The sequence below is a fragment of the Salvelinus fontinalis genome, chromosome 32 (assembly GCF_029448725.1).
Source record: "Salvelinus fontinalis isolate EN_2023a chromosome 32, ASM2944872v1, whole genome shotgun sequence".
NCBI lineage: Eukaryota > Metazoa > Chordata > Actinopteri > Salmoniformes > Salmonidae > Salvelinus > Salvelinus fontinalis.
Window position 1 is genome coordinate 19,995,481 of NC_074696.1, and position 25,149 is coordinate 20,020,629.

General features: G+C 46.1%; 1 protein-coding gene across 1 annotated transcript in view; it reads left to right on the forward strand.

Moving 5' to 3' along the window:
* LOC129830865 (potassium voltage-gated channel subfamily KQT member 4-like) overlaps window positions 1–16,924 on the forward strand; it is a 131,845-nt gene extending 114,921 nt beyond the window's left edge. The window contains exons 12-13 of the mRNA XM_055893674.1: window positions 3,219–3,363; window positions 11,775–16,924. Coding sequence (XP_055749649.1) covers window positions 3,219–3,363; window positions 11,775–11,978 — 349 coding nt within the window. The 3' untranslated portion in view covers window positions 11,979–16,924. The remainder of the gene's footprint in view (window positions 1–3,218; window positions 3,364–11,774) is intronic.
* The last annotated feature ends 8,225 nt before the right edge of the window (window positions 16,925–25,149 follow it).

Below are 25,149 nucleotides of genomic sequence, written 5' to 3' on the forward strand. Positions count from 1 at the left end.
GAAGGATGAGAGCAGAGGAGAGAGAGTTAGCTTTAGCAGTGCGGAGCGCCTCCGTGATACAGAGAAGAGCAGTCTCAGTTGAGTGACTAGTCTTGAAACCTGACTGATTTGGATCAAGAAGGTCATTCTGAGAGAGATAGCAGGAGAGCTGGCCAAGGACGGCACGTTCAAGAGTTTTGGAGAGAAAAGAAAGAAGGGATACTGGTCTGTAGTTGTTGACATCGGAGGGATCGAGTGTAGGTTTTTTCAGAAGGGGTGCAACTCTCGCTCTCTTGAAGACGGAAGGGACGTAGCCAGCGGTCAAGGATGAGTTGATGAGCGAGGTGAGGTAAGGGAGAAGGTCTCCGGAAATGGTCTGGAGAAGAGAGGAGGGGATAGGGTCAAGCGGGCAGGTTGTTGGGCGGCCGGCCGTCACAAGACGCGAGATTTCATCTGGAGAGAGAGGGGAGAAAGAGGTCAGAGCACAGGGTAGGGCAGTGTGAGCAGAACCAGCGGTGTCGTTTGACTTAGCAAACGAGGATCGGATGTCGTCGACCTTCTTTTCGAAATGGTTGACGAAGTCGTCTGCAGAGAGGGAGGAGGGGGGGGGGGGAGGGGGAGGAGGATTCAGGAGGGAGGAGAAGGTGGCAAAGAGCTTCCTAGGGTTAGAGGCAGATGCTTGGAATTTAGAGTGGTAGAAAGTGGCTTTAGCAGCAGAGACAGAAGAGGAAAATGTAGAGAGGAGGGAGTGAAAGGATGCCAGGTCCGCAGGGAGGCGAGTTTTCCTCCATTTCCGCTCGGCTGCCCGGAGCCCTGTTCTGTGAGCTCGCAATGAGTCGTCGAGCCACGGAGCGGGAGGGGAGGACCGAGCCGGCCTGGAGGATAGGGGACATAGAGAGTCAAAGGATGCAGAAAGGGGGGAGAGGAGGGTTGAGGAGGCAGAATCAGGAGATAGGTTGGAGAAGGTTTGGGCAGAGGGAAGAGATGATAGGATGGAAGAGGAGAGAGTAGCGGGGGAGAGAGAGCGAAGGTTGGGACGGCGTGATACCATCCGAGTAGGGGCAGTGTGGGAAGTGTTGGATGAGAGCGAGAGGGAAAAGGATACAAGGTAGTGGTCGGAGACTTGGAGGGGAGTTGCAATGAGGTTAGTGGAAGAACAGCATCTAGTAAAGATGAGGTCAAGCGTATTGCCTGCCTTGTGAGTAGGGGGGGAAGGTGAGAGGGTGAGGTCAAAAGAGGAGAGGAGTGGAAAGAAGGAGGCAGAGAGGAATGAGTCAAAGGTAGACATGGGGAGGTTAAAGTCACCCAGAACTGTGAGAGGTGAGCCGTCCTCAGGAAAGGAGCTTATCAAGGCATCAATCTCATTGATGAACTCTCCAAGGGAACCTGGAGGGCGATAAATGATAAGGATGTTAAGCTTGAAAGGGCTGGTAACTGTGACAGCATGGAATTCAAAGGAGGCGATAGACAGATGGGTAAGGGGAGAAAGAGAGAATGACCACTTGGGAGAGATGAGGATCCCGGTGCCACCACCCCGCTGACCAGAAGCTCTCGGGGTGTGCGAGAACACGTGGGCAGACGAAGAGAGAGCAGTAGGAGTAGCAGTGTTATCTGTGGTGAGCCATGTTTCCGTCAGTGCCAAGAAGTCGAGGGACTGGAGGGACGCATAGGCTGAGATGAGCTCTGCCTTGTTGGCCGCAGATCGGCAGTTCCAGAGGCTACCGGAGACCTGGAACTCCACGTGGGTCGTGCGGGCTGGGACCACCAGGTTAGGGTGGGCGCGGCCACGCGGTGTGAAGCGTTTGTATGGTCTGTGCAGAGAGGAGAGAACAGGGATAGACAGACACATAGTTGACAGGCTACAGAAGAGGCTACGCTAATGCAAAGGAGATTAGAATGACAAGTGGACTACACGTCTCGAATGTTCAGAAAGTTAAGCTTACGTTGCAAAAAATAAATAAAATAAAAGATCTTATTGACTAAAATGATATAGTACTGCTGGCTGGTGAAGTAGCCTGGCTAGCAGTGGCTGCGTTGTTGAAAGTGAAGCTGGCTAGGTAACCTCGACAATTTCTCTAAATTTCTCTAAACTACACAATTATCATGGATACAAGGACAGCAAAGACAACTAGCTAACACTACGCTAATCAAGTCGTTCCGTTGTAATGTAAGTTTCTACAGTGCTGCTATTCGGTAGAAGTTGGCTAGCTAGCAGTGTTAGCTAGCAGTGTTGGCTAGGTGGGAGGACGGCAGCGCGGCAGGCGAAAATAGCCGGCTAGCTAACCGATAATTACTCAAAGCTACACAATTATCTTAGATACAAAGATAGCAAGGAAAACTATGTAGCTAGCTAACACTACACAAATCAAGTCGTTCCGTTGCAATGCAATCGTTTCTACAGTGCTGCTAATCGGTGGCTAGCTGGCTAGCTAGCAGGGTTGACTACGTTACGTTACGACGAGAATACCTGGCTAGCGAACCTCAGCGAACCTCGATAACTACACAATTATCTTTGATACAAAGACGGCTATGTAGCCAGCTAAGTAGCTAGCTAAGATCAAACAAATCAAAGATAGCAAAGACAACTGTGTAGCCAGCTAACACTACACTAATCAAGTCGTTCCGTTGTAATGCACTCGTTTCTACAATGCTGCTATTCGGTGGCTAGCTGGCTAGCTAGCAGTGTTGGCTACGTTACGTTAGGGCGAAAATAGCTGGCTAGCGAACCTGAATAACTACACAATTATGTTTGATACAAAGACGGCTATGTAGCTAGCTAAGATCAAACAAATCAAACCGTTGTACTGTAATGAAAATGAAAATCAAACCGTTGTACTATAATGAAATGAATGAAAAGTTATACTACTATTCGGTAGACGGTGGACGTTTGCTAGCTGGCTGCTGGGCAGATAGCAGTGTGGACTACGATAGACGACGAAACACGATATTTACGCAATTATCTTTGATACACAGACGGCTATGTAGCTAGCTAAGAAGAAATTGCTAAGGTTAGACAAATCAAACCGTTGTACTATAATGAAATGTAATGAAAATGTAATAAAGTTATACTACCTGCGGAGCGAATGCAAATGCGACCGCTCGCTCCAAACCGGACCCAACAGTTGGAGACACAGTGGATTCGTTCCACACACACTCTATCAGTAGTAACCATAACACCACTAAATGAATCATTTTGATAATGATTGTTTATTGTTGTGTGTTGTCCTGGTCCTCCTCAGAGTGGATCAGATAGTGGGTCGTGGATCGTCCTACCAGCCAGATAATAAGAAGGTGAGGACTGAGAAGGGAGAAAAGACCCCTCCAGAACTGGACCTTATGGACGAGCTCAGTATGATGGGACGTGTCATCAAGGTGGAGAAACAGGTACAGAGCTCCAGTACAGTAGGTTGATCATCATGTTAACGCACGGCCACTGCCACGGCCACCACTTTAAGACAGGAAAAACCCTGACCCTCAATGCGTGGCTTTCCTGATTAGGCTAATATTCCATGTACACCGAGCAAAAATACAAACGCAACATTTAAAGTGCTGGTCCCATGTTTCATGAGCTGAAATAAAAGATTCCAGAAATTTTCCTTAAGCACAAAGTTAATTCATAATTTTTTTTGCTCGGTTGCCTTTTCCTGTAGTCCACAATAATCTCCTTAGTCTTGGTTACGTTGAGGGATAGGTTGTTATTCTGGCACCAACCCGGCCAGGTCTCTGACTTCCTCCCTATAGGCTGTCTAATCGTTGTCGGTGATCAGGCCTACCACTGTTGTGTCGTCTGCAAACTTAATGATGGTGTTGGAGTCATGCCTGGCCATGCAGTCGTGGGTGAACAGGGAGTACAGGAGGGGACTAGGCACGCAACCCTGGGGAGCTCCAGGGTTGAGGATCAGTGTGGCAGATGTGTTGCTACCTACCCCCAGCACCTGGGGGGGCGGCCTGTCAGGAAGTCCAATATTCAGTTGCAGAGGGAGGTGTTTAATCCCAGGATCCTTAGCTTAGTGATCAGCTTTGAGGGTACTATGGTGTTGAACGCTGAGCTGTAGTCAATGAATAGCATTCTCACATAAGTGTTCCTTTTGTCCAGGTGGGAAAGGGCAGTGTGGATTGCAATAGAGATTGCATAATCTGTGGATCTGTTTTGGGCGGTATGCAAATTTGAGTGGGTCTAGGGTTTCTGGGATAATGGTGTTGATGTGAGCCATTACCAACCTTTCAAAGCACTTCATGGCTACGGACGTGAGTGCTACGGGTCTGTTGTCATTCAGGCAGGTTACCTTTGTATTCCTGGGCACAGGGACTATGGTGGTCTGCTTGAAACATGTTGGTATTACAGACTCAATCAGGGACATGTTGAAAATGTCAGTGAAGACACCTGTCAGTTGGTAAGCACATGCCCGGCGCACACGCCCTGGTAATCCGTCTGGCCCCGCAGCCTTGTATGTTGACCTGTTTAGAGGTCTTACTCACGTCGGCTATGGAGAGCGTGATCACACAGTCGTCCGGAACAGCTGATGCTCTCATGCATGCCTCAGTGTTGCTTGCCTTGAAGCGAGCATAGAAGTGATTTAGCTCGTCTGGTAGGCTCGTGTCACTGGGTAGCTTGCGGCTGTGCTTCCCTTTGTAGTCTGTATTAGTTTGCAAGGCCTGCCACATAAGACGAGTGTCGGAGCCGTTGTAGTATGATTCAATTTTAGCCCTGTATTGACGTGTTGCCTGTTTGATGGTTCGTCGCAGGGTATAGCAGGATTTCTTGTAAGCTTCCGGGTTAGCGTTCCGCACCTTGAAAGCGGCAGCTCTACCCTTTAGCTCAGTGTGAATGTTGCCTTTAATGGTTGGGGTATGTACATACAGTCACTGTGGGGACGACGTCCTCAATGTACTTATTGATAAAGCCAGTGACTGATGTGGTGTACTCCTCAATGCCATTGGAAGAATCCCGGAACATATTCCAGTCTGTGCTAGCAAAACAGTCCTGTAGTTTAGCATCTGCTTCATCTGACACTTTTTTATAGACCGAGTCACTGGTGCTTCCTGCTTTAATTTTTGCTTGTAAGCAGGAATCAGGAGGATAGAGTTGTGGTCGGATTTACCAAATAGAGGGCGAGGGAGAGCTTTGCACGCATCTCTGTGTGTGGAGTACAGGTGATCTAGAATTGTTTTCCCTCTGGTTGCACATTTAACATGTTGATGGAAATTTGGTAGAACTGATTTACGTTTCCCTGCATTAAAGTCTCCGGCCACTAGGAGTGCCGCCTCTGGGTGAGTGGTTTGCTTATTTCTTTATACAGCTGACTGAGTGTGGTCTTAGTGCCAGCATATGTTTGTGGTGGAAAATAAACAGCCACGGAAAGTATAGCTGAAAACTCTCTAGGCAAGTAGTGTGGCCTGCAATTTTTCACAATATACTTCAGGCGAGCAAAATTTCGTGCACCAGCTGTTTACAAATATGCACTGACCGCCCCCCCCTTGTCTTACTTTGTGCTGTTCTATCTTGCCGGTGCAGTGTTTATCCAGCTAGCTGAATATCCATGTAGCATTCAGCCACGATTCCGTGAAACATAGGATATTACAGTTTTGATGTCCCGTTGGTAGGATATTTGATCGTACCTCGTCTAGTTCATTGTCCAATGATTGCACGTTGGCGAGTAGTATTGACGGTAGCGGCAGCTTTCCCACTCGCCTTTTTCGGGTCCTGACCAGGCATCCAGCTCTTTGTCCTCTGTACCTGCGTCGCTTCCTCTTGCAAATAACGGGGATTTCGGCCCTGCCGGGTGTTTGGAGAATGTCTTGTGCGGCTTGTATGTTGAAGAAAAAATCTTTGTCTAATCCGAGGTGAGTGATCGCTGTCCTGTTATCCAGAAGCTCTTTTTTTTGCCGTAAGATACGGTTGCAGAAACATTATGTACAAAATAAGTAACATTTTATCCTTTGTCAAGGTATTCCATCCACCTGACAGGTGTGGCATAGCAAGAAGCTGATTAAACAGCATGATCATTACACAGGTGTGCTGGGGACAATAAAAGGTCACTCTAAAATGTGCAGTTTTGTCACACAACACAATGCCACAGATGTCTCAAGTTTGACTGCAGGAATGTCCACCAGAGCTGTTGCTAGAGAATTGAATGTTCATTTCTCGACTATAAGCCGCCTCCAACGTCTTTTTAAATAATTGAGCAGGACGTCCAACCGGCCTCACAACCGCAGACCACGCAGCCCAGAACCTCCACATCCGGCTTTTTCACTTGCAGGATCATCAGGGGAGGTGGGGTGCTGAGGAGTATTTCTTTCTTCCAAGACGGCGTAGCAGTGTAGACGTCTTTGTCCTGTCGTGTCCCGTGTCCCTTGTATATATCTTTTTACATCTTTTTCTTCGCATATCTTTTAAAAATACTTTCTTAAACCTCAACTTCTAAATACTCTCCTGCAACCCGCCTCACCTAATGTGGCGTGGATCTGCTTTTTTCTAAAGTATTTCTATTTACTTCTGATCTGGAATCCATCTACTGAAGATAGCCAGCTAACTGCCTACCAGCTATCAGTTAGCAAACCATTGCTAGCGGTCATCAGCTAACCTTTAGCTCGGAAAGCTCTCGCTAGTTCGAACAACGTGACTAAAACCAGAGCATAACGGACCTATTTCTCTCCATATCCCCGGATTCCTACCGCAAACTCTGAACATTTTCATCTGGATCTTCGCAACTAGCTAACCACAACCCCGGGTGACCACTCCTGGCTAGCGTTTCCATCCCGGAGCAGGCACCAATTAGCCTGAAGCTAATTGGCTAGGGCTCCTGTGCTACCACTGAAGCCCACTCCTGGGCTACAAGACCCGGACCCATTTACTGCCGGTACGGAGCACGGAACCCCGCCTATCCTCTACGACTGGAATACCGACATAATCTGCCCGGGGACTCCAACAGGCCCCTCAGGCGTGACGCCCGCTGAAGGCCCATTCTGCTAACCTACTAGGCCTGTTAGCTACCTAGAGCTACCTGGAACCCTACTAATTCCACGACTGGTCTATCGACGTCACCGCACGAAGAGGCAAAAACAGACTTCCCCCCCCATCGCGACGTCCCCCAAAGGCTAACTTGCCTGCCCGGTCTGCTAACTGCTAGCTTATCTTGCAGCTAGCGCAGCCAGGAAGCTAGCACCAGTTAGCAAACACAATTCTACAATTCACAACCTCTCTTTCGCCATCGCTATCCGGCTTGGATTCTCTGTCGACACGACCACGTCTGGTTTGCAGACGTGCCCTCAACCGGTGCCCTCAACCGGCCTCCGTCTGAGCAGACCCCCTCTGTCTGAGCAGACCACCCCCCCGGGCTACTAACTTTAAACGCGTGCTAGCTTAGTGGAGGCCTCACTACTCCATCTACGGCTGCCCCCTGGACACTATGATCACTTGGCTACATAGCTGATGCCTGCTTGACTGTCCATTAATTCACGGTACTCCATTCTGTTTATTTGTGTTTTATCTGTCGGCTCTGTGCCTTAACTCAGGATCTGTGTGTAGTTAATCCGACCCTCTCTGCCCAGTCGTCGCCATTTTTACCTTCTGTTGCTGTGTTAGCTGACTAGCTGCTGTTATCTCACCTGCTGTTTTAGCTAGCTCTCCCAATCATGACCTGCAATCACTTTATGCCTTATTGTATGTCTCTCTCAAATATCAATATGCCTTGCATACTGTTGTTCAGGCTAGTTATCATTGTTTTGGTTTGCAATGGACCCCGTAGTTCCACTCTCAATGATAACTAGCCTGTTCTGTTTTCTCTGATACCTCCTTTGTCCCACCCCCCACACATGCGGTGACCTCACCCATTGAGACCAGCATGTCCAGAGATACAACCTCTCTTATCATCACCCAGTGCCTGGGCTTGCCTCCGCTGTACCCGTGCCCCACCATACCCTGGTCTTCACATTATGCCCAGAATCTATTCTACCACGCCCATAAATCTGCTCCTTTTATTCATTGTCCCCAACGCTCTAGGCGACCAGTTTTGATAGCCTTTACCCGCACCCTCATCCTACTACTCCTCTGTTCCTCGGGTGATGTGGAGGTAAACCCAGGCCCTGCATGTCCCCAGTCACCCTCATTTGTTGACTTCTGTGATCGAAAAAGCCTTGGTCTCATGCATGTCAACATCAGAAGCCTCCTCCCTAAGTTTGCCTTACTCACCGCTTTAGCACACTCTGCCAACCCTGATGTCCTTGCCGTGTCTGAATCCTGGCTTAGGAAGGCCACCAAAAACTCTGAGATTTCCATACCCAACTATAACACTTTCCGTCAAGATAGAACTGCCAAAGGGGGAGGAGTTGCAATCTACTGCAGAGATAGCCTGCAAAGTTCTGTCATACTTTCCAAGTCTATGCCCAAACAGTTCGAACTTCTAATTTTAAAAATTAATCTCTCCAGAAATAAGTCTCTCACTGTTGCCGCCTGCTACCGATCCCCCTCAGCTCCCAGCTGTGCCCTGGACACCATCTGTGAATTGTTGGCTCCCCATCTAGCTTCAGAGTTTGTTCTGTTAGGTGACCTAAACTGGGATATGCTTAACACCCCGGCAGTCCTACAATCTAAGCTTGATGCCCTCAATCTCACACAAATCATCAAGGAACCCACCAGGTACAACCCTAAATCCGTAAACATGGGCACCCTAATAGACATTATCCTGACCAACTTGCCCTCCAAATACACCTCTGCTGTCTTCAATCAAGATCTCAGCGATCACTGCCTCATTGCCTGTATCCGCCACGGGTCCACGGTCAAACGACCACCCCTCATCACTGTCAAACGCTCCCTGAAACACTTCTGCGAGCAGGCCTTTCTAATCGACCTGGCCCGGGTACCCTGGAAGGATATTGACCTCATCCCGTCAGTTGAGGATGCCTGGTCATTCTTTAAAAGTTACTTCCTCACCATATTAGACAAGCATGCTCCGTTCAAAAAATGCAGAACCAAGAACAGATATAGCCCTTGGTTCACTCCAGACCTGACTGCCCTCGACCAGCACAAAAACATCCTGTGGCGAACTGCAATAGCATCGAAGAGCCCCCGTGATATGCAACTGTTCAGGGAAGTCAGGAACCAATACACGCAGTCAGTCAGGAAAGCAAAGGCCAGCTTTTTCAAGCAGAAATTTGCATCCTGTAGCTCTAACTCCAAAAAGTTCTGGGATACTGTAAAATCCATGGAAAACAAGAGCACCTCCTCCCAGCTGCCCACTGCACTGAGGCTAGATAACACGGTCACCACTGATAAGTCCGTGATAATCGAAAACTTCAACAAACATTTCTCAATGGCTGGCCCTGCCTTCCACCTGGCGACTCCAACCTTGGCCAACAGCCCCGCCCCCCCCGCTGCTACTCGCCCAAGCCTCCCCAGCTTCTCCTTTACCCATATCCAGATAGCAGATGTTCTGAAAGAGCTGGAAAACCTGGACCCATACAAATCAGCTGGGCTTGACAATCTGGACCCCCTATTTCTGAAACTGTCCGCCGCCATTGTCGCACCCCCTATTACCAGCCTGTTCAACCTCTCCTTCGTATCATCTGAGATCCCCAAGGATTGGAAAGCTGCCGCTGTCATCCCCCTCTTCAAAGGGGGAGACACCCTGGACCCAAACTGTTACAGACCTATATCCATCCTGCCCTGCCTAGCTAAGGTCTTCGAAAGCCAAGTCAACAAACAGATCACTGACCATCTCGAATCCCACCGTACCTTCTCCGCTGTGCAATCCGGTTTCCGAGCCGGTCACGGGTGCACCTCAGCCACGCTCAAGGTACTAAACGATATCATAACCGCCATCGATAAAAGACATTACTGTGCAGCCGTCTTCATCGACCTGGCCAAGGCTTTCGACTCTGTCAATCACCATATTCTTATCGGCAGACTCAATAGCCTCGGTTTTTCTAATGACTGCCTTGCCTGGTTCACCAACTACTTTGCAGACAGAGTTCAGTGTGTCAAATCGGAGGGCATGTTGTCCGGTCCTCTGGCAGTCTCTATGGGGGTACCACAGGGTTCAATTCTCGGGCCGACTCTTTTCTCTGTATACATCAATGATGTTGCTCTTGCTGCGGGCGATTCCCTGATCCACCTCTACGCAGACGACACCATTCTGTATACTTCCGGCCCTTCCCTGGACACTGTGCTATCTATCTAACCTCCAAACGAGCTTCAATGCCATACAACACTCCTTCCGTGGCCTCCAACTGCTCTTAAACGCTAGTAAAACCAAATGCATGCTTTTCAACCGCTCGCTGCCTGCACCCGCACGCCCGACTAGCATCACCACCCTGGACGGTTCCGACCTAGAATATGTGGACATCTATAAGTACCTAGGTGTGTGGCTAGACTGCAAACTCTTCTTCCAGACTCATATCAAACATCTCCAATCCAAAATCAAATCTAGAGTCGGCTTTCTATTCCGGAACAAAGCCTCCTTCACTCACGCCGCCAAACTTACCCTAGTAAAACTGACTATCCTACCGATCCTCGACTTCGGCGATGTCATCTACAAAATAGCTTCCAATACTCTACTCAGCAAACTGGATGCAGTTTATCACAGTGCCATCCGTTTTGTTACTAAAGCACCTTATACGACCCACCACTGCGACCTGTATGCCCTAGTCGGCTGGCCCTCGCTACATGTTCGTCGTCAGACCCACTGGCTCCAGGTCATCTACAAGGCTATGCTAGGTAAAGTGCCGCCTTATCTCAGTTCACTGGTCACGATGGCTACACCCACCCGTAGCACGCGCTCCAGCAGGTGTATCTCACTGATCATCCCTAAAGCCAAAACCTCATTTGGACGCCTTTCCTTCCAGTTCTCTGCTGCCTGCGACTGGAACGAATTGCAAAAATCTCTGAAGTTGGAGACTTATCTCCCTCAACAACTTTAAAAATCTGCTATCCGAGCAGCTAACCGATCGCTGCAGCTGTACATAGTCCATCTGTAAACTACCCACCCAATTTACCTACCTCACCCCCATACTGCTTTTATTTATTTACTTTTCTGCTCTTTTGCACACCAGTATCTCTTCTTGCACATGATCATCTGATGATTTATCACTCCAGTGTTAATCTGCTAAATTGTAATTATTCGATTTATTGCCTACCTCATGCCTTTTGCACACATTGTATATAGATTCTCTTTTTTCTACCATGTTATTGACTTGTCTATTGTTTACTCCATGTGTAACTCTGTGTTGTTGTCTGTTCACACTGCTATGCTTTATCTTGGCCAGGTCGCAGTTGCAAATGAGAACTTGTTCTCAACTAGCCTCCCTGGTTAAATAAAGGTGGAAAAAAAAAAAAAAAAAAAAAAAAAAAAAAAATCTGTTTGTAATAAAGCCCTTTTGTGGGGAAAAACGCATTCTGATTGGCTTGGCCTGGCTCTCAAGTGGGTGCCGTCCCAGGCCCACCCATGGCTGCGCCCCTGTCCAGTCATGTGAAATCCATAGATCAGGACCTAATTTATTTCATTGACCGATTTCCTTATATGAACTGTAACTCAGCAAAATCTTTGAAATTGTTGCATGTTGCGGTTATATTTTTGTTCAGTATAATATAGGGGTGATGTGAGTGCATGATTTTAGAATTTATGCTTGTATTTGTCTAATGATAATTATTGGGTTAGTAGTACTATAACTGCCATTTAGCTTTGTAATTTATAATGAAATACCCAGTAAAAAAGCCTATCATAATCATTGCTCATTAATAATGTCATAAATAGATTTTAGTGCACAACAATAATTAGTGTGTGTTAATCTCTGTACAGGTGCAGTCGATAGAGAACAAGCTGGACCTCCTTCTTAACTTCTACACACAGTGTCTGAAGAAAGGCTCGTCCAACTTCACCTTGTCGTCCCTGTTAGAACCAGACCTGACGTCGGACTACCACAGCCCCACAGACCATCGTGACCTTTTCCCCTACGCCAACACACTCAACATCTCCCACTCAGAGTCCAGCAACATGGAGTGACTGGTATTGTACTCACTGACTGGGGCTGAGTCTCGGAATGAACTGGGTCCACCGCTAGACCCTCACCACAATGGCCCTGAGATGTCATGTCACTATACTGGACTGTAGCAGCACCCCTGGAGCAACCCACTATGCCAATAGCTCTTCCCACTAATCACCAAACCAATTTGATTCCTAACTTTGGAGGTCTGACTCCTTTAGGAATTCACAGTCCACACCTTAGGGCCCACACTTTTTACCATCGACTGATCCTCATCTTTAATCATTTCTCCCTCCACATACACTACATGGCCAAAAGTATGTGGTCAACCCTTCAAATTAGTGGATTCGGCTATTTCAGCCACACCCGTTACTGACAGGTGTATAAAATCGAGCACAAAGCCATGCAATCTCCATAGACAAACATTGGCAGTAGAATGACCTGTACCGAAGAGCTCAGTGACATTCAACGTGGCACCATCATAGGATGCCACCAAGTCAGTTCGTCATATTTCTGCCATGCTAGAGCTGCCCTGGTCAACTGTAAGTGCTGTTATTGTGAAGTGGAAAAGTCTAGGAGCAACAACGGCTCAGCCACGAGGTGGTATGCCACACAAGCTCACAGAACAGGACTGCCAAGTGCTAAAGCGTATAGCGTGTGTAAAAATCGTCTGTCCTCGGTTGCAACACTCACTACCAAGTTCCAAACTGCCTCTGGAAGCATTGCCAGCACAAGGACTGTTCGTTGGGAGCTTCATGAAATGGGTTTCCGTGGCCGAGCAGCTGCGCACAAGCCTAAGATCACAATGCGAGATGCCAAGCGTCGGCTGGAGTAGTGTAAAGCTCGCCACCATTGAAGCAGTGGAAATGCGTTCTCTGGAGTGATGAATCACGCAATGCATTCTGGCGATGACAGGAGAACGCTACCTGCCCGACTGCATATTGCCAACTGTGTAGTTTGGTGGAGGAGGAATAATGATCTGGGGCTGTTTTTCATTGTTTGGGCTAGGCCCTTAGTTCCAGTGAAGGGGAATCTTAACGCTACAGCATACAATGACATTCTAGAGGATTCTGTGCTTCCAACTTTGTGGCAACAGTTTGGGGAAGGCCCTTTCCTGTTTCAGCATGACAATAACCCCGTGCACCATGCGAGGTCCATACAGAAACGGTTTGTCGAGATCGGTGTGGAAGAACTTGACTGGCCTGCACAGAGCCTTGACTTCAACCCCATCGAACACCTTCTGGGATGAATTGGAACACCGACTGCGAGCAGAGCCTAATCGCCCAACATCAGTGCCCGACCTCACTAATGCTCTTGTGGCTGAATGGAAGCAAGTCCCTGCAGCAATGTTCCATCATATAATGGAAATCCTTCCCATAAGGGTGGAGGCTGTTATAGCAGCAAAGGAGGGACCAACTCCATATTAATACCCATGATTTTGGAATGAGATGTTTGACGAGAGGGTGATCACACACTTTTGGCCATGTGGTGTATTTTAAATCATCTGCTCCATTTTAGAGCCCCCACTAGTGGAGTCTTCATCATACTATTCTTTCTCTGTTTACGAACCAGCACCCATCAACCCTAACTACTCCTCACATGAAGCCCTTTCACTCACACCCTACCTCCACACCCTCCTTCCACACCCTCCTCCCTTAATCCTCTCCCATCATCTTCATCTGGCCATAGCCCTATCCAACCCTAACCCAGCCTCAAGTGAACCAGTGGAGTCCCTACTGAACATGCATACACTGGCCACCAGAGGGTACCATCTGAGCAGAGTCCTGGCCCGAAGCCGCTCTCCGCACACCCCTCTGTCTCAGTACCTATGGGAAGAAGAAGAAGAAGAAGAGAGAAAACAACACTACTACTTGACCACCTAACACTACTAACTGACCAGTTTCACTCACCAACCACATCATATATGCTGTATCTATCTATGCCTTTTCCTAAATATCAACCCAAGTTTGGGTTTTGTACATTTTTTACACGGTTTGGTGTTCTGTTATCCGCTCAGTTTTTTTTCCCTCTACTGATTTCCTAATTTGTAATCAATAGATTTCCAGATGAACCAATGAACTGCTGCAGCTCTCCAACAGTCAGAATAGCTTTGATTTGTTTGATTAGTTCTCTAATCTGTTGCTATAGGAGACGGACTGTCTCTAAGCTTCTGATGAATATACTGTGTGCGCCCTGTTCTGTCCCCTCCTCACCTCCTCTCATCCTCACCACACTGTCCACAGCTCAACTCAACTTCCTTTCTGAGGCACTGCAAAGACGTCATGTCCCCATCTACTCCACTGTGGGGATACCCAGACTGGAAAAAAAGCCCCAAAAATGGACGACTCGTCATGAATGGAAAGATTTCACCAAAACATCAGTTCTCTGACCTTGCCCTAAAGTCCAGGTTGTTACATGATTCTCGTTCTACCCTCGTCCTCATTAACAGTATGCTCTCCTGAAAAAAGAGGGACTAGGTTACGACAAGAGAAGAACTTAGGCCTCGTGTGTGACACTTGTTCCATCCCTCTTTGAAGTACATCCATGCCACTCCGATAGTCTCCCGACTCATGATTCTCTATACAAAAAGCCCTCTTTGCAAAAAAAGAAAAGAAAGTGACTCCTTGAATACAGCCAATATGGTATTACATAATAGTGAGAGAAATACTGGAAGGAGGCAGGCTCTAATTTCTAAATCAGTTTGGAATGGGGAATCTCTCTCTAGCATTGTTTCATGGCATTCTGAAGAGATTTTACACGTCTTCACAAAGGGTCAGGTGAAAGGGGATATTGTATGTTTTCTACCTGTTGATCCCTTTAAAAACCTCTGTCTTGCCGCCCACCCCTCAGACATGCGTGTTCCTCAGACCAGACCAAAGGGTAAGAAAACACTGACCCCAAGTCAGACTATAGAGGGTGATGTCCCTTCTCTTTGTATCAATACTCCTTCATTCTCACCCGTCTTTGTTGCATAGTATCTCACTTCTGTTTCATGTCAGCTGGTTTAGGCCGGCCAATCAGCTCATGTCTATGATGAGATGTATTCCAAACCAACCAACTATCACACCTTCTTAGGCTGCGTTCCAACATCAACACTAGCATACTACTTAGAATGCATGCATGAACCATACTAGCTTCAAAGCAGTGGGCTAGTGTGGATGTTGGACCAGAGCCTTAGTTTCTCTCATTGTCGATAGAGAAATCTTGTCTCGTTGATTCGCCCAACACACGCACCTTCTCATGATGCACGTCGCACATCGAGTGAACAGACTGAGTAATGTTGGTGTGATGTAGCCAGTCGTGTGAATGGTGAATGGTACAGTCAGGTGGTGGCTGATAAGATAATGCCTGGGAGGCATTCATCCATGTCAGAAGCATGATCTCTGGTACTGTAGCCTCTCCTATCTATGCATGCGTCTTAGCCAATAGCTTTATAACGACTTCTTTACTGCATCTAACCCTGGCAGGATTCAATGCAGACGTCCTCCTTGCAATATCTACAATAGAGGGTACACTTTAGCCATATGGTGTATGGTTGTTTATGGTTCGCTGACAGACCCTAAACAATGGTTTGTTCATAGAGGTAATGTTATGTAAAGATTTTCTAATGGACAGAACTGGAGAACACACACCCCAAAGTTGTTTTCTTGTACCCTTTGTAGTGTACATTATGGCACCTGAAGAGACTCCTGTAATAACTGTAATCAGAATACTTGTAAGTAGTCCTTTCTGTTTGTTCATACACTCCACCGCGTCTCCTCTGACAGCTAAAATTACATGGACCATTTCTGTGATTGTATTTTTGTGTTTTTTATTGTTTAAAGTGAATGTTAGATTTGAGTCCGTTATGAATGTGTCCCATTTTGTTTTTTGATATTGTTTCCTATAAAGTTGAATAAATGTAGCATTTTTGTCAAGTTGACGATGCATGACTGTTCTCAGACACTCCTATACTTCTCTCTCACACACACACACACACACACACACACACACACACACACACACACACACACACACACACACAGTCTCAGAGCTCAACGATTGATTTGACTGCTGTTAGCCATAATTGCATCCGGCCCTAACAATGGAGGACATTTTCTTTTTTTCAGAATCACAGTTCTCTGTTTTCAGCCAGTACAAGCAAGTCTCTGGCACCATGAGAGGCTTGTACTAATGAATTAGGTTCAATCAAGCCAACATTTAGTTGATTCAGGTGCATAAATGTACCATTCAAAGCGTCTGGAGATTCTGAAGCATTTTACGCTTGGGAGATCTGGTGTTTTTGTTGGTGCTATTGTCGAATCGACGACACGTGACTGTTCGGAGTTAGACAATGGCAAGACCACATTCAGTAGGGCCTAGAGATTCAGTTTGGCATTTCATTACGTATGTATCGTTGGATGGTAAATAGCTTTTTGTTATTGTCCTTAAATAGAAGCCATGCCAAATTATGTCCAATCAGGTCATTGTTCATTCACACTTCTCCATATTAGACTGATGTGTCGCTTTACATGCTTTAGTCTTTTTAGAGTTAAATATCTTGATCTGGGCCTCCCGAGTGGCGCAGCGGTCTAAGAGACTGCATCACAGTACTAAAGGCGTTACTACAGACCCGGGTTCATTCCCGGGCTGTGCCATAGGACGGCGCACAATTGGCCCAGCGTCGTCTGGGTGAGGGGAGAGTTTGGCCGGTGGGGCTTTACTTGGCTCATCGCGCTCTAGCGACTCCTTGTGGTGGGCCGGGTGACTGCGGGCTGACCCCAGTCACCAGTTGAACAGTTTCCTCTGACACATTGGTGTGGCTGGTTTCAGGGTTAAGATGGTGGGTGTTAAGGAGCGCGGTTAGGCGGATCATGTTTCGGAGGACACAGGATTCCACCTTCGCCTCTCCCGAGCACGTTGGGGAGTTGCAGTGGTGAGACATGATCGAAAAAGGGGGTCAAATAAAAAAATGTATCTTAATCTATTTGTTTCTTTGAGTGGATTCATGATCTGAACAGTGCCTTCTGAGTCCTACTTTCAATGGTGTTGAGTGGCTACAGCACAGTACAGAACGATACGCCTTACATTAACACAATATAACTTTGAGAAGGAAATCACAGAAAATGTATATTTTCATTGCAATCTCAGTCAAATACTACTCAACGACATACAGTAGCATGAACAAGCCCTTAAAGTTTTTTTCCACAAGACTGATTACAGAAACAACTGATTGGAATGAACGTATCAATTGCAAGTGTATAGTTTTAAAACTGAATCATTGCTCCTCTATTCAAATTCTGTCACATTTTAAGCTGGAACTGGAGGCATGACCTTTAGCATCACACAGTGACAGTACTGACCCAGCACGTCACCCTGACTTCCCTTTATACGCATTAGCTTCTATAGGAACTGAGATAAGCACATCTCTGATTTTCTAATCAACACGAAGGCTGAGCATTATTTAATCTTCTGCATGTTGTCTTACTGTCCCTTTCAAGATTCCATCACATCACTTCCTCTGTCTGCGTCCCAAAATGGCACCATATTCCCTATCTAGCGCACTGCTGTTGACGAGAGCCTGAAGGGCCCTTGGTCTAAAGTACTACACTATATAGGGAATAGGGTATCTTTTGAGATGGGCCCTCTGACTTGCTGCCATTCCAACATTCCATCCATCCTCCCTCACTTCTTTTAATCCCTGTAATGTATGGGATCTATTGTTATAACGAGAACTAGTACAAAGTCAAAGCAATAAACTAGTGTTAACAAAATGTCTTCCATGCAATTTCCATGATTTGATGAAGTTACCCGTTGGAATAATAACGATATTCAGTGTGTTTATTTTCTAATGCACACCTGATTTGGTTTCTAAAAGTGAAACCATAAAATGCTCAACACTTGTTGAGAATAACTCATTTTACTAATTTATTACTTTTTTCCAATAGTTATTTAATTGAATGTTATGCTGTCTCTCATTTGAGTAACGCAGAGTCTTCTTTGTCCTACCTGCTTTAGCCTATTGATGATGATGATGATGATGATCAACGATCCTAGTAGCATTTTTGGATCAAATCATCCTTTGTTGACTCAGTCCACTCTGGAAAGATTAGAAACTATGTTATTACCAACCACTTAACATTAACGTCGTAGCTTTATGAAATACCCAACGTAAGGGACCAATTCAAAGACTCCAGAGGTCTACAGATACTTAGATTCCCTGGATGTATCACATGAATGGCAGGAGTACACATTTTTGTTGTAGCACAGGAACAAACTCACCTGATTCAACTAATCAAGGTTTTGATGATTAGTTGACAAGTTGAATCAGGTGTGCTTGTCTGGGGCCACAACAAAAACGTGTACTGTTGAGGGTACTGGAGGACCGGAGTTGGGAAACACTGTTATAGTGGATGTGTGTGCGTGTTTAATTTCAGCGTGCAGCCTGTAATGTAGATAAGTCCATCATTCGCTCCACAGGAACTCTATCCAGATACAGAATGTCTGACTACCAAATGGCACCCTATTCCCTATATCAAGGGTAGTCAACTTTTACCCGCGAGGGCCGGAGCCTGTTGGTTTTCTGTTCTACCTGATAATTAATTGCACACACCTGTTTTCCCAGGTCTAAATCAGTCCCAAGTCTGTATAATTTTATGAAAAGTAATACACCTGCCTGACAAATTATACCAGTATGCTAAATTACAGGGTGATGAGAAATTATTTTTTAATTACCAAAAGGTTAATAGTGGTTGTGACATGGTTAATCCAGTCAAATGATAAGGCAGCATATCTTCTCAGTCCAGCCCAGCTCTCATTTGATTCAGTTTTGTTTAAGGTCTCTTCATCACCTTGTCAGTCCTATTAACCATACCCCCACATTCTTGGAAGACATATAATAACCTAAAGGTAAAGACACACATGGATGTTTTTGCACTTTGAGCCCAGACCAGACTGTCTCTAGTTACAGTGGAGAGCTACAATACATAGTAGTTTAGCTACAGGTGTTATTCTCATATTGTTTTCATTGTCTGGTTGATTTGAGGTAATTTCCTGATTCCGGCTTGTTACATGTTGGGGATAGGGTGGCAGGAAAGGGTGCAGGTGCGATGATGTAATTGTTGCGGAATGCAGGGACTTGGAATGCTAAAGGCATTGTGACTTCAGCTTTTGTTTTTGGCAAACCGCCACAACGTAAGGCTTGTCGATGGAACGCTCTCTCGCGCAGTCTCTCTCTCCATTTCTCTCTGTCTCCCTCACTCTGTTTCTCAATGCTCTCGCTCTGTTTCTCTCGCTCTCTGTTTCTCTCTCTCGCTCTGTTTCTCTCGCTCTCTCACTGACCACATTTACATGCGCACAGTATTCTGGATAGTACCTCATACTGTATCACCCTTAAGGTCTAATTCGGAATAAACTGTTTACATGCACCTTGATATTCCGCTCACGAGTTTCACTGTTTACATGAATAAACATAATATTCCTCATTTAAGTTCATATGGGTTCAATTAAATTGTAACTGAAATATGGACACTGACTGTAGGGCTGTAACTTCACATGTAGGATAATATAATGTTAACTCCTGCAGAATTATGCATTTTGGAACAGGGGTGGAGAAATGGTATTTCTTTCTTTCAGCATCTCTTATGAAAATGCATGTGTAATGTGTTATCTTTGACATGCAAGCAGACAGTATTTCAACCACATAAAATATGCACCCAAGATTTTGGGCTCCAGAGTGGCGCAGCAGTCTAAGGCACTGCCTCTCAGTGCTAGATGTGTCACTACAGACCTGGTTCAATTCCAGGCTGTATCACAACCATCTGTAATTGGGAGTCCCATAGGGCAGAGCACAATTGTCCCAGCGTCGTCCAGGTTAGTGCTTGGCCGTGGTAGGCCGTCATTGTAAATAAGAATTTGTTCTTGACTGACTTGCCTGGTTAAATAAAGGTTAAATAAACTGGGAGGCTTATCAGAATCGTTTTCTCAGCTATTCATTTCCTCAAAACCAGTCAAACTGATGACATTTGGACATTTTGCACAGGACCGATCTTTCCACTGTTTTGAAGTTATTGTGTAAGTCTCCCAGGTCCCTGAACTAAACAGACAACTTTACCGGTGTTAACTAGATTACTAATGCATTAATTCTATCAATGTAAGACATTATTCTGGTGAGTTCTACTTTATTTAGTTATAAAGGAGAGAAGCTGCATGTATAACGTATAGTGGTTTACCAAATGTCAGAAATTATCATTAGGCCTACCAAATGTCAGAAATTATCATTTGGCCTACCAAATGTCAGAAATTATAATATGGACTACCAAATGTCAGAAATTATAAGCAAAACGTTGTCTAAATTAGGGGTGGAAGTAACCAGTAGGCTTTATGTTCCAGTATGGAGTAACAGCAAAATGAATAATGGTGGATGGAACTGCACAGGTAGCTTACTTTTTGAAGTGATTTGTTTGACAATCAGATGAAAACATCATCACACAACACCCATGATATACTAAACTGAGCCTGCGCAGACCGGTAAAACAACAGTAGCCTGAATGGGATAAGATGTTTACATGCCACAGTAACCTGTCTAAGATCAGCATATCTCATAACCGGGATACAAGCCTTTTCAGGTAATTGTAAATGGGATATGTTTGTGTCATCTCAAAATCAGAATACTTGAGTGTCCCAAATAATAATGGCATATTGGTGTGCAAGTTAAAGGTGGTCACTGACTGCACAATAATGATATTGTATGAACATTGAGTGTCCACTAGAGAGCAGTCTTTCCCAACCCTGTGAGAGACTGAACAACATTGCACTGGCAGATTGAGGCAATGGGAGACTCAGTCAGTGGCCCTGTTCACATTCCAAGAAGGCAGTTATTGATTGCGTCTCTCATCCTAAATGACATTACTTGCTACAGTGCAGTGTCGACACTCGCAGTGTTCCCATTTCCCAAGTGTCAATCACCTCATTGGATTATGCTTCACTTGGCTCCAGTTTTGAACACCGTTTTTAACAACACCGCTCCTGCAGGTCTTTTAGGCACTCTCTAAGTGGCACAGACTGTTCTAGAGAAGTGTTCCTCGATCCTGGTCTTGGGGACACATGCTGTGCACTAATACACCAGATTCAACTAATGAACTTATCATCAAGCCTTGGGTAAGTTGAACTAGGGCTGGAACCAAAGCCTGCACACCCAGTTGGTCTCCACAACCAGAATAAATTAAATTGTTGTAGATGGTGAAAAACCTGTGGTTGGGCTATATCATTGGCTCACCATTAGGGACCTTTTTACTTGAAGAAACCTTTCCTTATGATGTCATCATTACTCTGTATTGATATTACATTCTGAAACCTTTCCTTATGTCGTCATCATTACTCTGTATTGATATTACATTCTGAAACCTTTCCTTATGTCGTCATCATTACTCTGTATTGATATTACATTCTGAAACCTTTCCTTATGATGTCATCATTACTCTGTATTGATATTACATTCTGAAACCTTTCCTTATGATGTCATCATTACTCTGTATTGATATTACATTCTGAAACCTTTCCTTATGATGTCATCATTACTCTGTATTGATATTACATTCTGAAACCTTTCCTTACGATGTCATCATTACTCTGTATTGATATTACATTCTGAAACCTTTCCTTATGATGTCATCATTACTCTGTATTGATATTACATTCTGAAACCTTTCCTTACGATGTCATAACCTTTTTTAGCACCTTCTGTGTTGATCCAGAAAAATTAAAACCAGACGTGTTTTATGTTGTAAGTGTGCTCTGCAATTGGGTGCATGTGGTGTTTGTGCTCAATTCCTCAGTGCAGTTTTTTTTTTTTACTTTGGCGTGTGATGATTAAAACCCACCAATGCCACCACTATTAGGGAACATCAGGAGGGACGTTGTTATGTCTTTCTCTTGGCTCGCTCCCCTCTTTTGGTTTTCTCTCCTTGAGATAGAGTATCTGAAGAATCCCGGGAATTCTAGACAGAGGGACCATGCAGGAACACGCCTGAGTAGGAATCAAGAATAGCATTGGGGAGGGGGAGAAGTGGGACAGGGGGAGCTGCACAGGTATGGCTGGACCAATCACAAAGCCTTCTCACCTTCATTTGGACTCCCTTTATTGTGTGTTAACTATGGGACGGAACAAAAGTCTGCACACCTCCCACTGGTCTACTGAGTCTAAGAGACATGGGGTATCCTCATTGCTGTACTGATCAGACCTCAATGCCACTTATTAGTTTTCTACCCATTGATACTCCCCCTTAACCCAATGCTTTCAAAGGCTAAACAAGTTCAGACATATCAATGGGAAGAAAAGCAGGTGCTGTTGCTGAGTATTGATGGCCTCAGCAAGGATCGATGGTATTGACAGGGAGGGCCTTTTAAAGGGAGTTTCAGGGGTGAGATGACTGGTGGGGCGTGGAGATGACTGGCGGGCCAGGGAGTTTCAAGAGTAGAGATGACTGGCGGGCCAGGGAGTTTCAGGAGTGGAGATGACTGGCGGGCCAGGGAGTTTCAGGAGTGGAGATGACTGGCGGGCCAGGGAGTTTCAAGAGTGGAGATGACTGGCGGGCCAGGGAGTTTCAAGAGTGGAGATGACTGGCGGGCCAGGGAGTTTCAGGAGTAGAGATGACTGGCGGGCCAGGGAGTTTCAGGAGTAGAGATGACTGGCGGGCCAGGGAGTTTCAGGAGTGGAGATCACTGGCGGGCCAGGGAGTTTCAGGAGTAGAGATCACTGGCGGGCCAGGGAGTTTCAGGAGTAGAGATGGCTGGCGGGCCAGGGAGTTTCAGGAGTAGAGATGGCTGGCGGGCCAGGGAGTTTCAGGAGTAGAGATGGCTGGCGGGCCAGGGAGTTTCAGGAGTAGAGATGGCTGGCGGGCCAGGGAGTTTCAGGAGTAGAGATGACTGGTGAGCCAGGGAGTTTCAGGAGTAGAGATGACTGGCGGGCCAGGGAGTTTCAGGAGTAGAGATGGCTGGCGGGCCAGGGAGTTTCAGGAGTAGAGATGGCTGGCGGGCCAGGGAGTTTCAGGAGTGGAGATGACTGGCGGGCCAGGAGTTTCAGGAGTGGAGATGACTGGCGGGCCAGGGAGTTTCAAGAGTGGAGATGACTGGCGGGCCAGGGAGTTTCAAGAGTGGAGATGACTGGCGGGCCAGGGAGTTTCAGGAGTGGAGATCACTGGCGGGCCAGGGAGTTTCAGGAGTAGAGATCACTGGCGGGCCAGGGAGTTTCAGGAGTAGAGATCACTGGCGGGCCAGGGAGTTTCAGGAGTAGAGATGGCTGGCGGGCCAGGGAGTTTCAGGAGTAGAGATGGCTGGCGGGCCAGGGAGTTTCAGGAGTAGAGATGACTGGCGAGCCAGGGAGTTTTAGGAGTAGAGATGACTGGCGAGCCAGGGAGTTTCAGGAGTAGAGATGACTGGCGAGCCAGGGAGTTTCAGGAGTAGAGATGACTGGCGAGCCAGGGAGTTTCAGGAGTAGAGATGACTGGCGGGCCAGGGAGTTTCAGGAGTAGAGATGAGCCACCACATTCCACTGTTGTCGCCTTAATGCAAATGTAGTTAGACATATTATCTCTACAGGGGTTACATTGGGAATTTGAAGATGAGGGAGGCCTACAGTATTTGGGGGGGATTAGGGGTATGATTATGGTTGAGCCGGGGTGCGGACATGAAGCTAGGGGAAGGGTTGTGCTATGGCTGACCCGTATGTTCAACCCTAACATTGTCCTTAATCCTAAACCTTGACCCTTTCCATAGCCTTATAATCAACCTTAACCCTAATCTTGGTTTATCATACTACTATCATTCTTTTCTCTTTGGACGTATAAGGTCCTGTAGCTCGGCTCCTCCTCATCTTCATTTGACCCAAGGTGCAGGATCCCGCTTCCAGGTAGCTCCGGTTTAACCACTGCCAAGTGGAAAGCCACTTTGCGCTAGCCGAGTGATTGGTTAGATGTGTATATATACTTTTTGGGGTATCTAAATATGTGTACATTGTGTATGATTGAATGTATGGCACAGCGTGCCCATGTCACTTGTTTTGCCCTGCAGCCACTTGCCTACCAATAGAGGACCACAATGGAAACAAGTCAGACTTCTTGTGTGTATAATCCAATTTTGGTACATGTATTGGTTGCCTGGTGTGGCTTCTTTAGGTATTTCAAATCAAACTCTAGTCCACACCACAGTTTAATCTCTGTCAGATGTGTGGAGGAGGAAGGACATCCTGTTGCAAGGCCCAGTTGGCTCCCATAATGTAGGCTGTGGTTCTCATCTTACCAGGTAGGAGGCTGGGACCATGACACAAGAGTCATGGGTCTAGAATAAAATCATGAATCTGCTTTTTTGAAGACTGGTATTCAAGATTCAGCCATTTGTTAGCTAAATGTTTTGATGATTTGATATTTAATATATTTTAAATGTATTTCAAAGAGACTGATTAGACTGTAATTAGACTTTAAACATCTCATTTTCACCTTGTGTTAATGCCTCTAGTTCCTATTGGACTTGATTATGTGACGACTGCTGAACACAGGCTTACAGGCCTTTTAGCCTCTCATCAACTTATTAAACCCCTGTTATACAGTCCCATCCCTTCTCAGTCACTCATTAAACCCCTTTTATCAGGAACATTCTGTTTGTAGCTAGTCCCCATGGCAACCTGACATGGAACATGGCACTGGATGTTCCACAATCAAACATGTTCAGCACCAGCCTGCCAGAGTTCCTGACTGTGACAATTCTGCTCCTGTGACACTGCTGGCCTGAAAACAAGGAATGTAGTCTACAGAGCACAACTCCAGCTGCCACCTCTTGAACCCAACTGGGGGGGAACACAACTCCTGGACTGAACCAAGGGATCTAAGATGGGGGAAACACCTCTCATGGATTGAACCAAGTGGTCTAAGATGGGGGGAAATAAAACACTCAAATGTCCCGCTGCTTAGGAACACAAACACTAAAGAATAGTAAAGTGGTGGGTCATCAAATTCTTGGATGAGAGAGTGAGCGGGAGAAAACGAGAGACAGAAAAAAGAAAGATTGCGTTACCAGGGATTTTATTTTTTTATTTTATTTTACCAGGTAAGTTGACTGAGAACACATTCTCATTTGCAGCAACGACCTGGGGAGTAGTTACAGGGGAGAGGAGGGGGATGAATGAGCCAATTGTAAACTGGGGATTATTAGGTGACC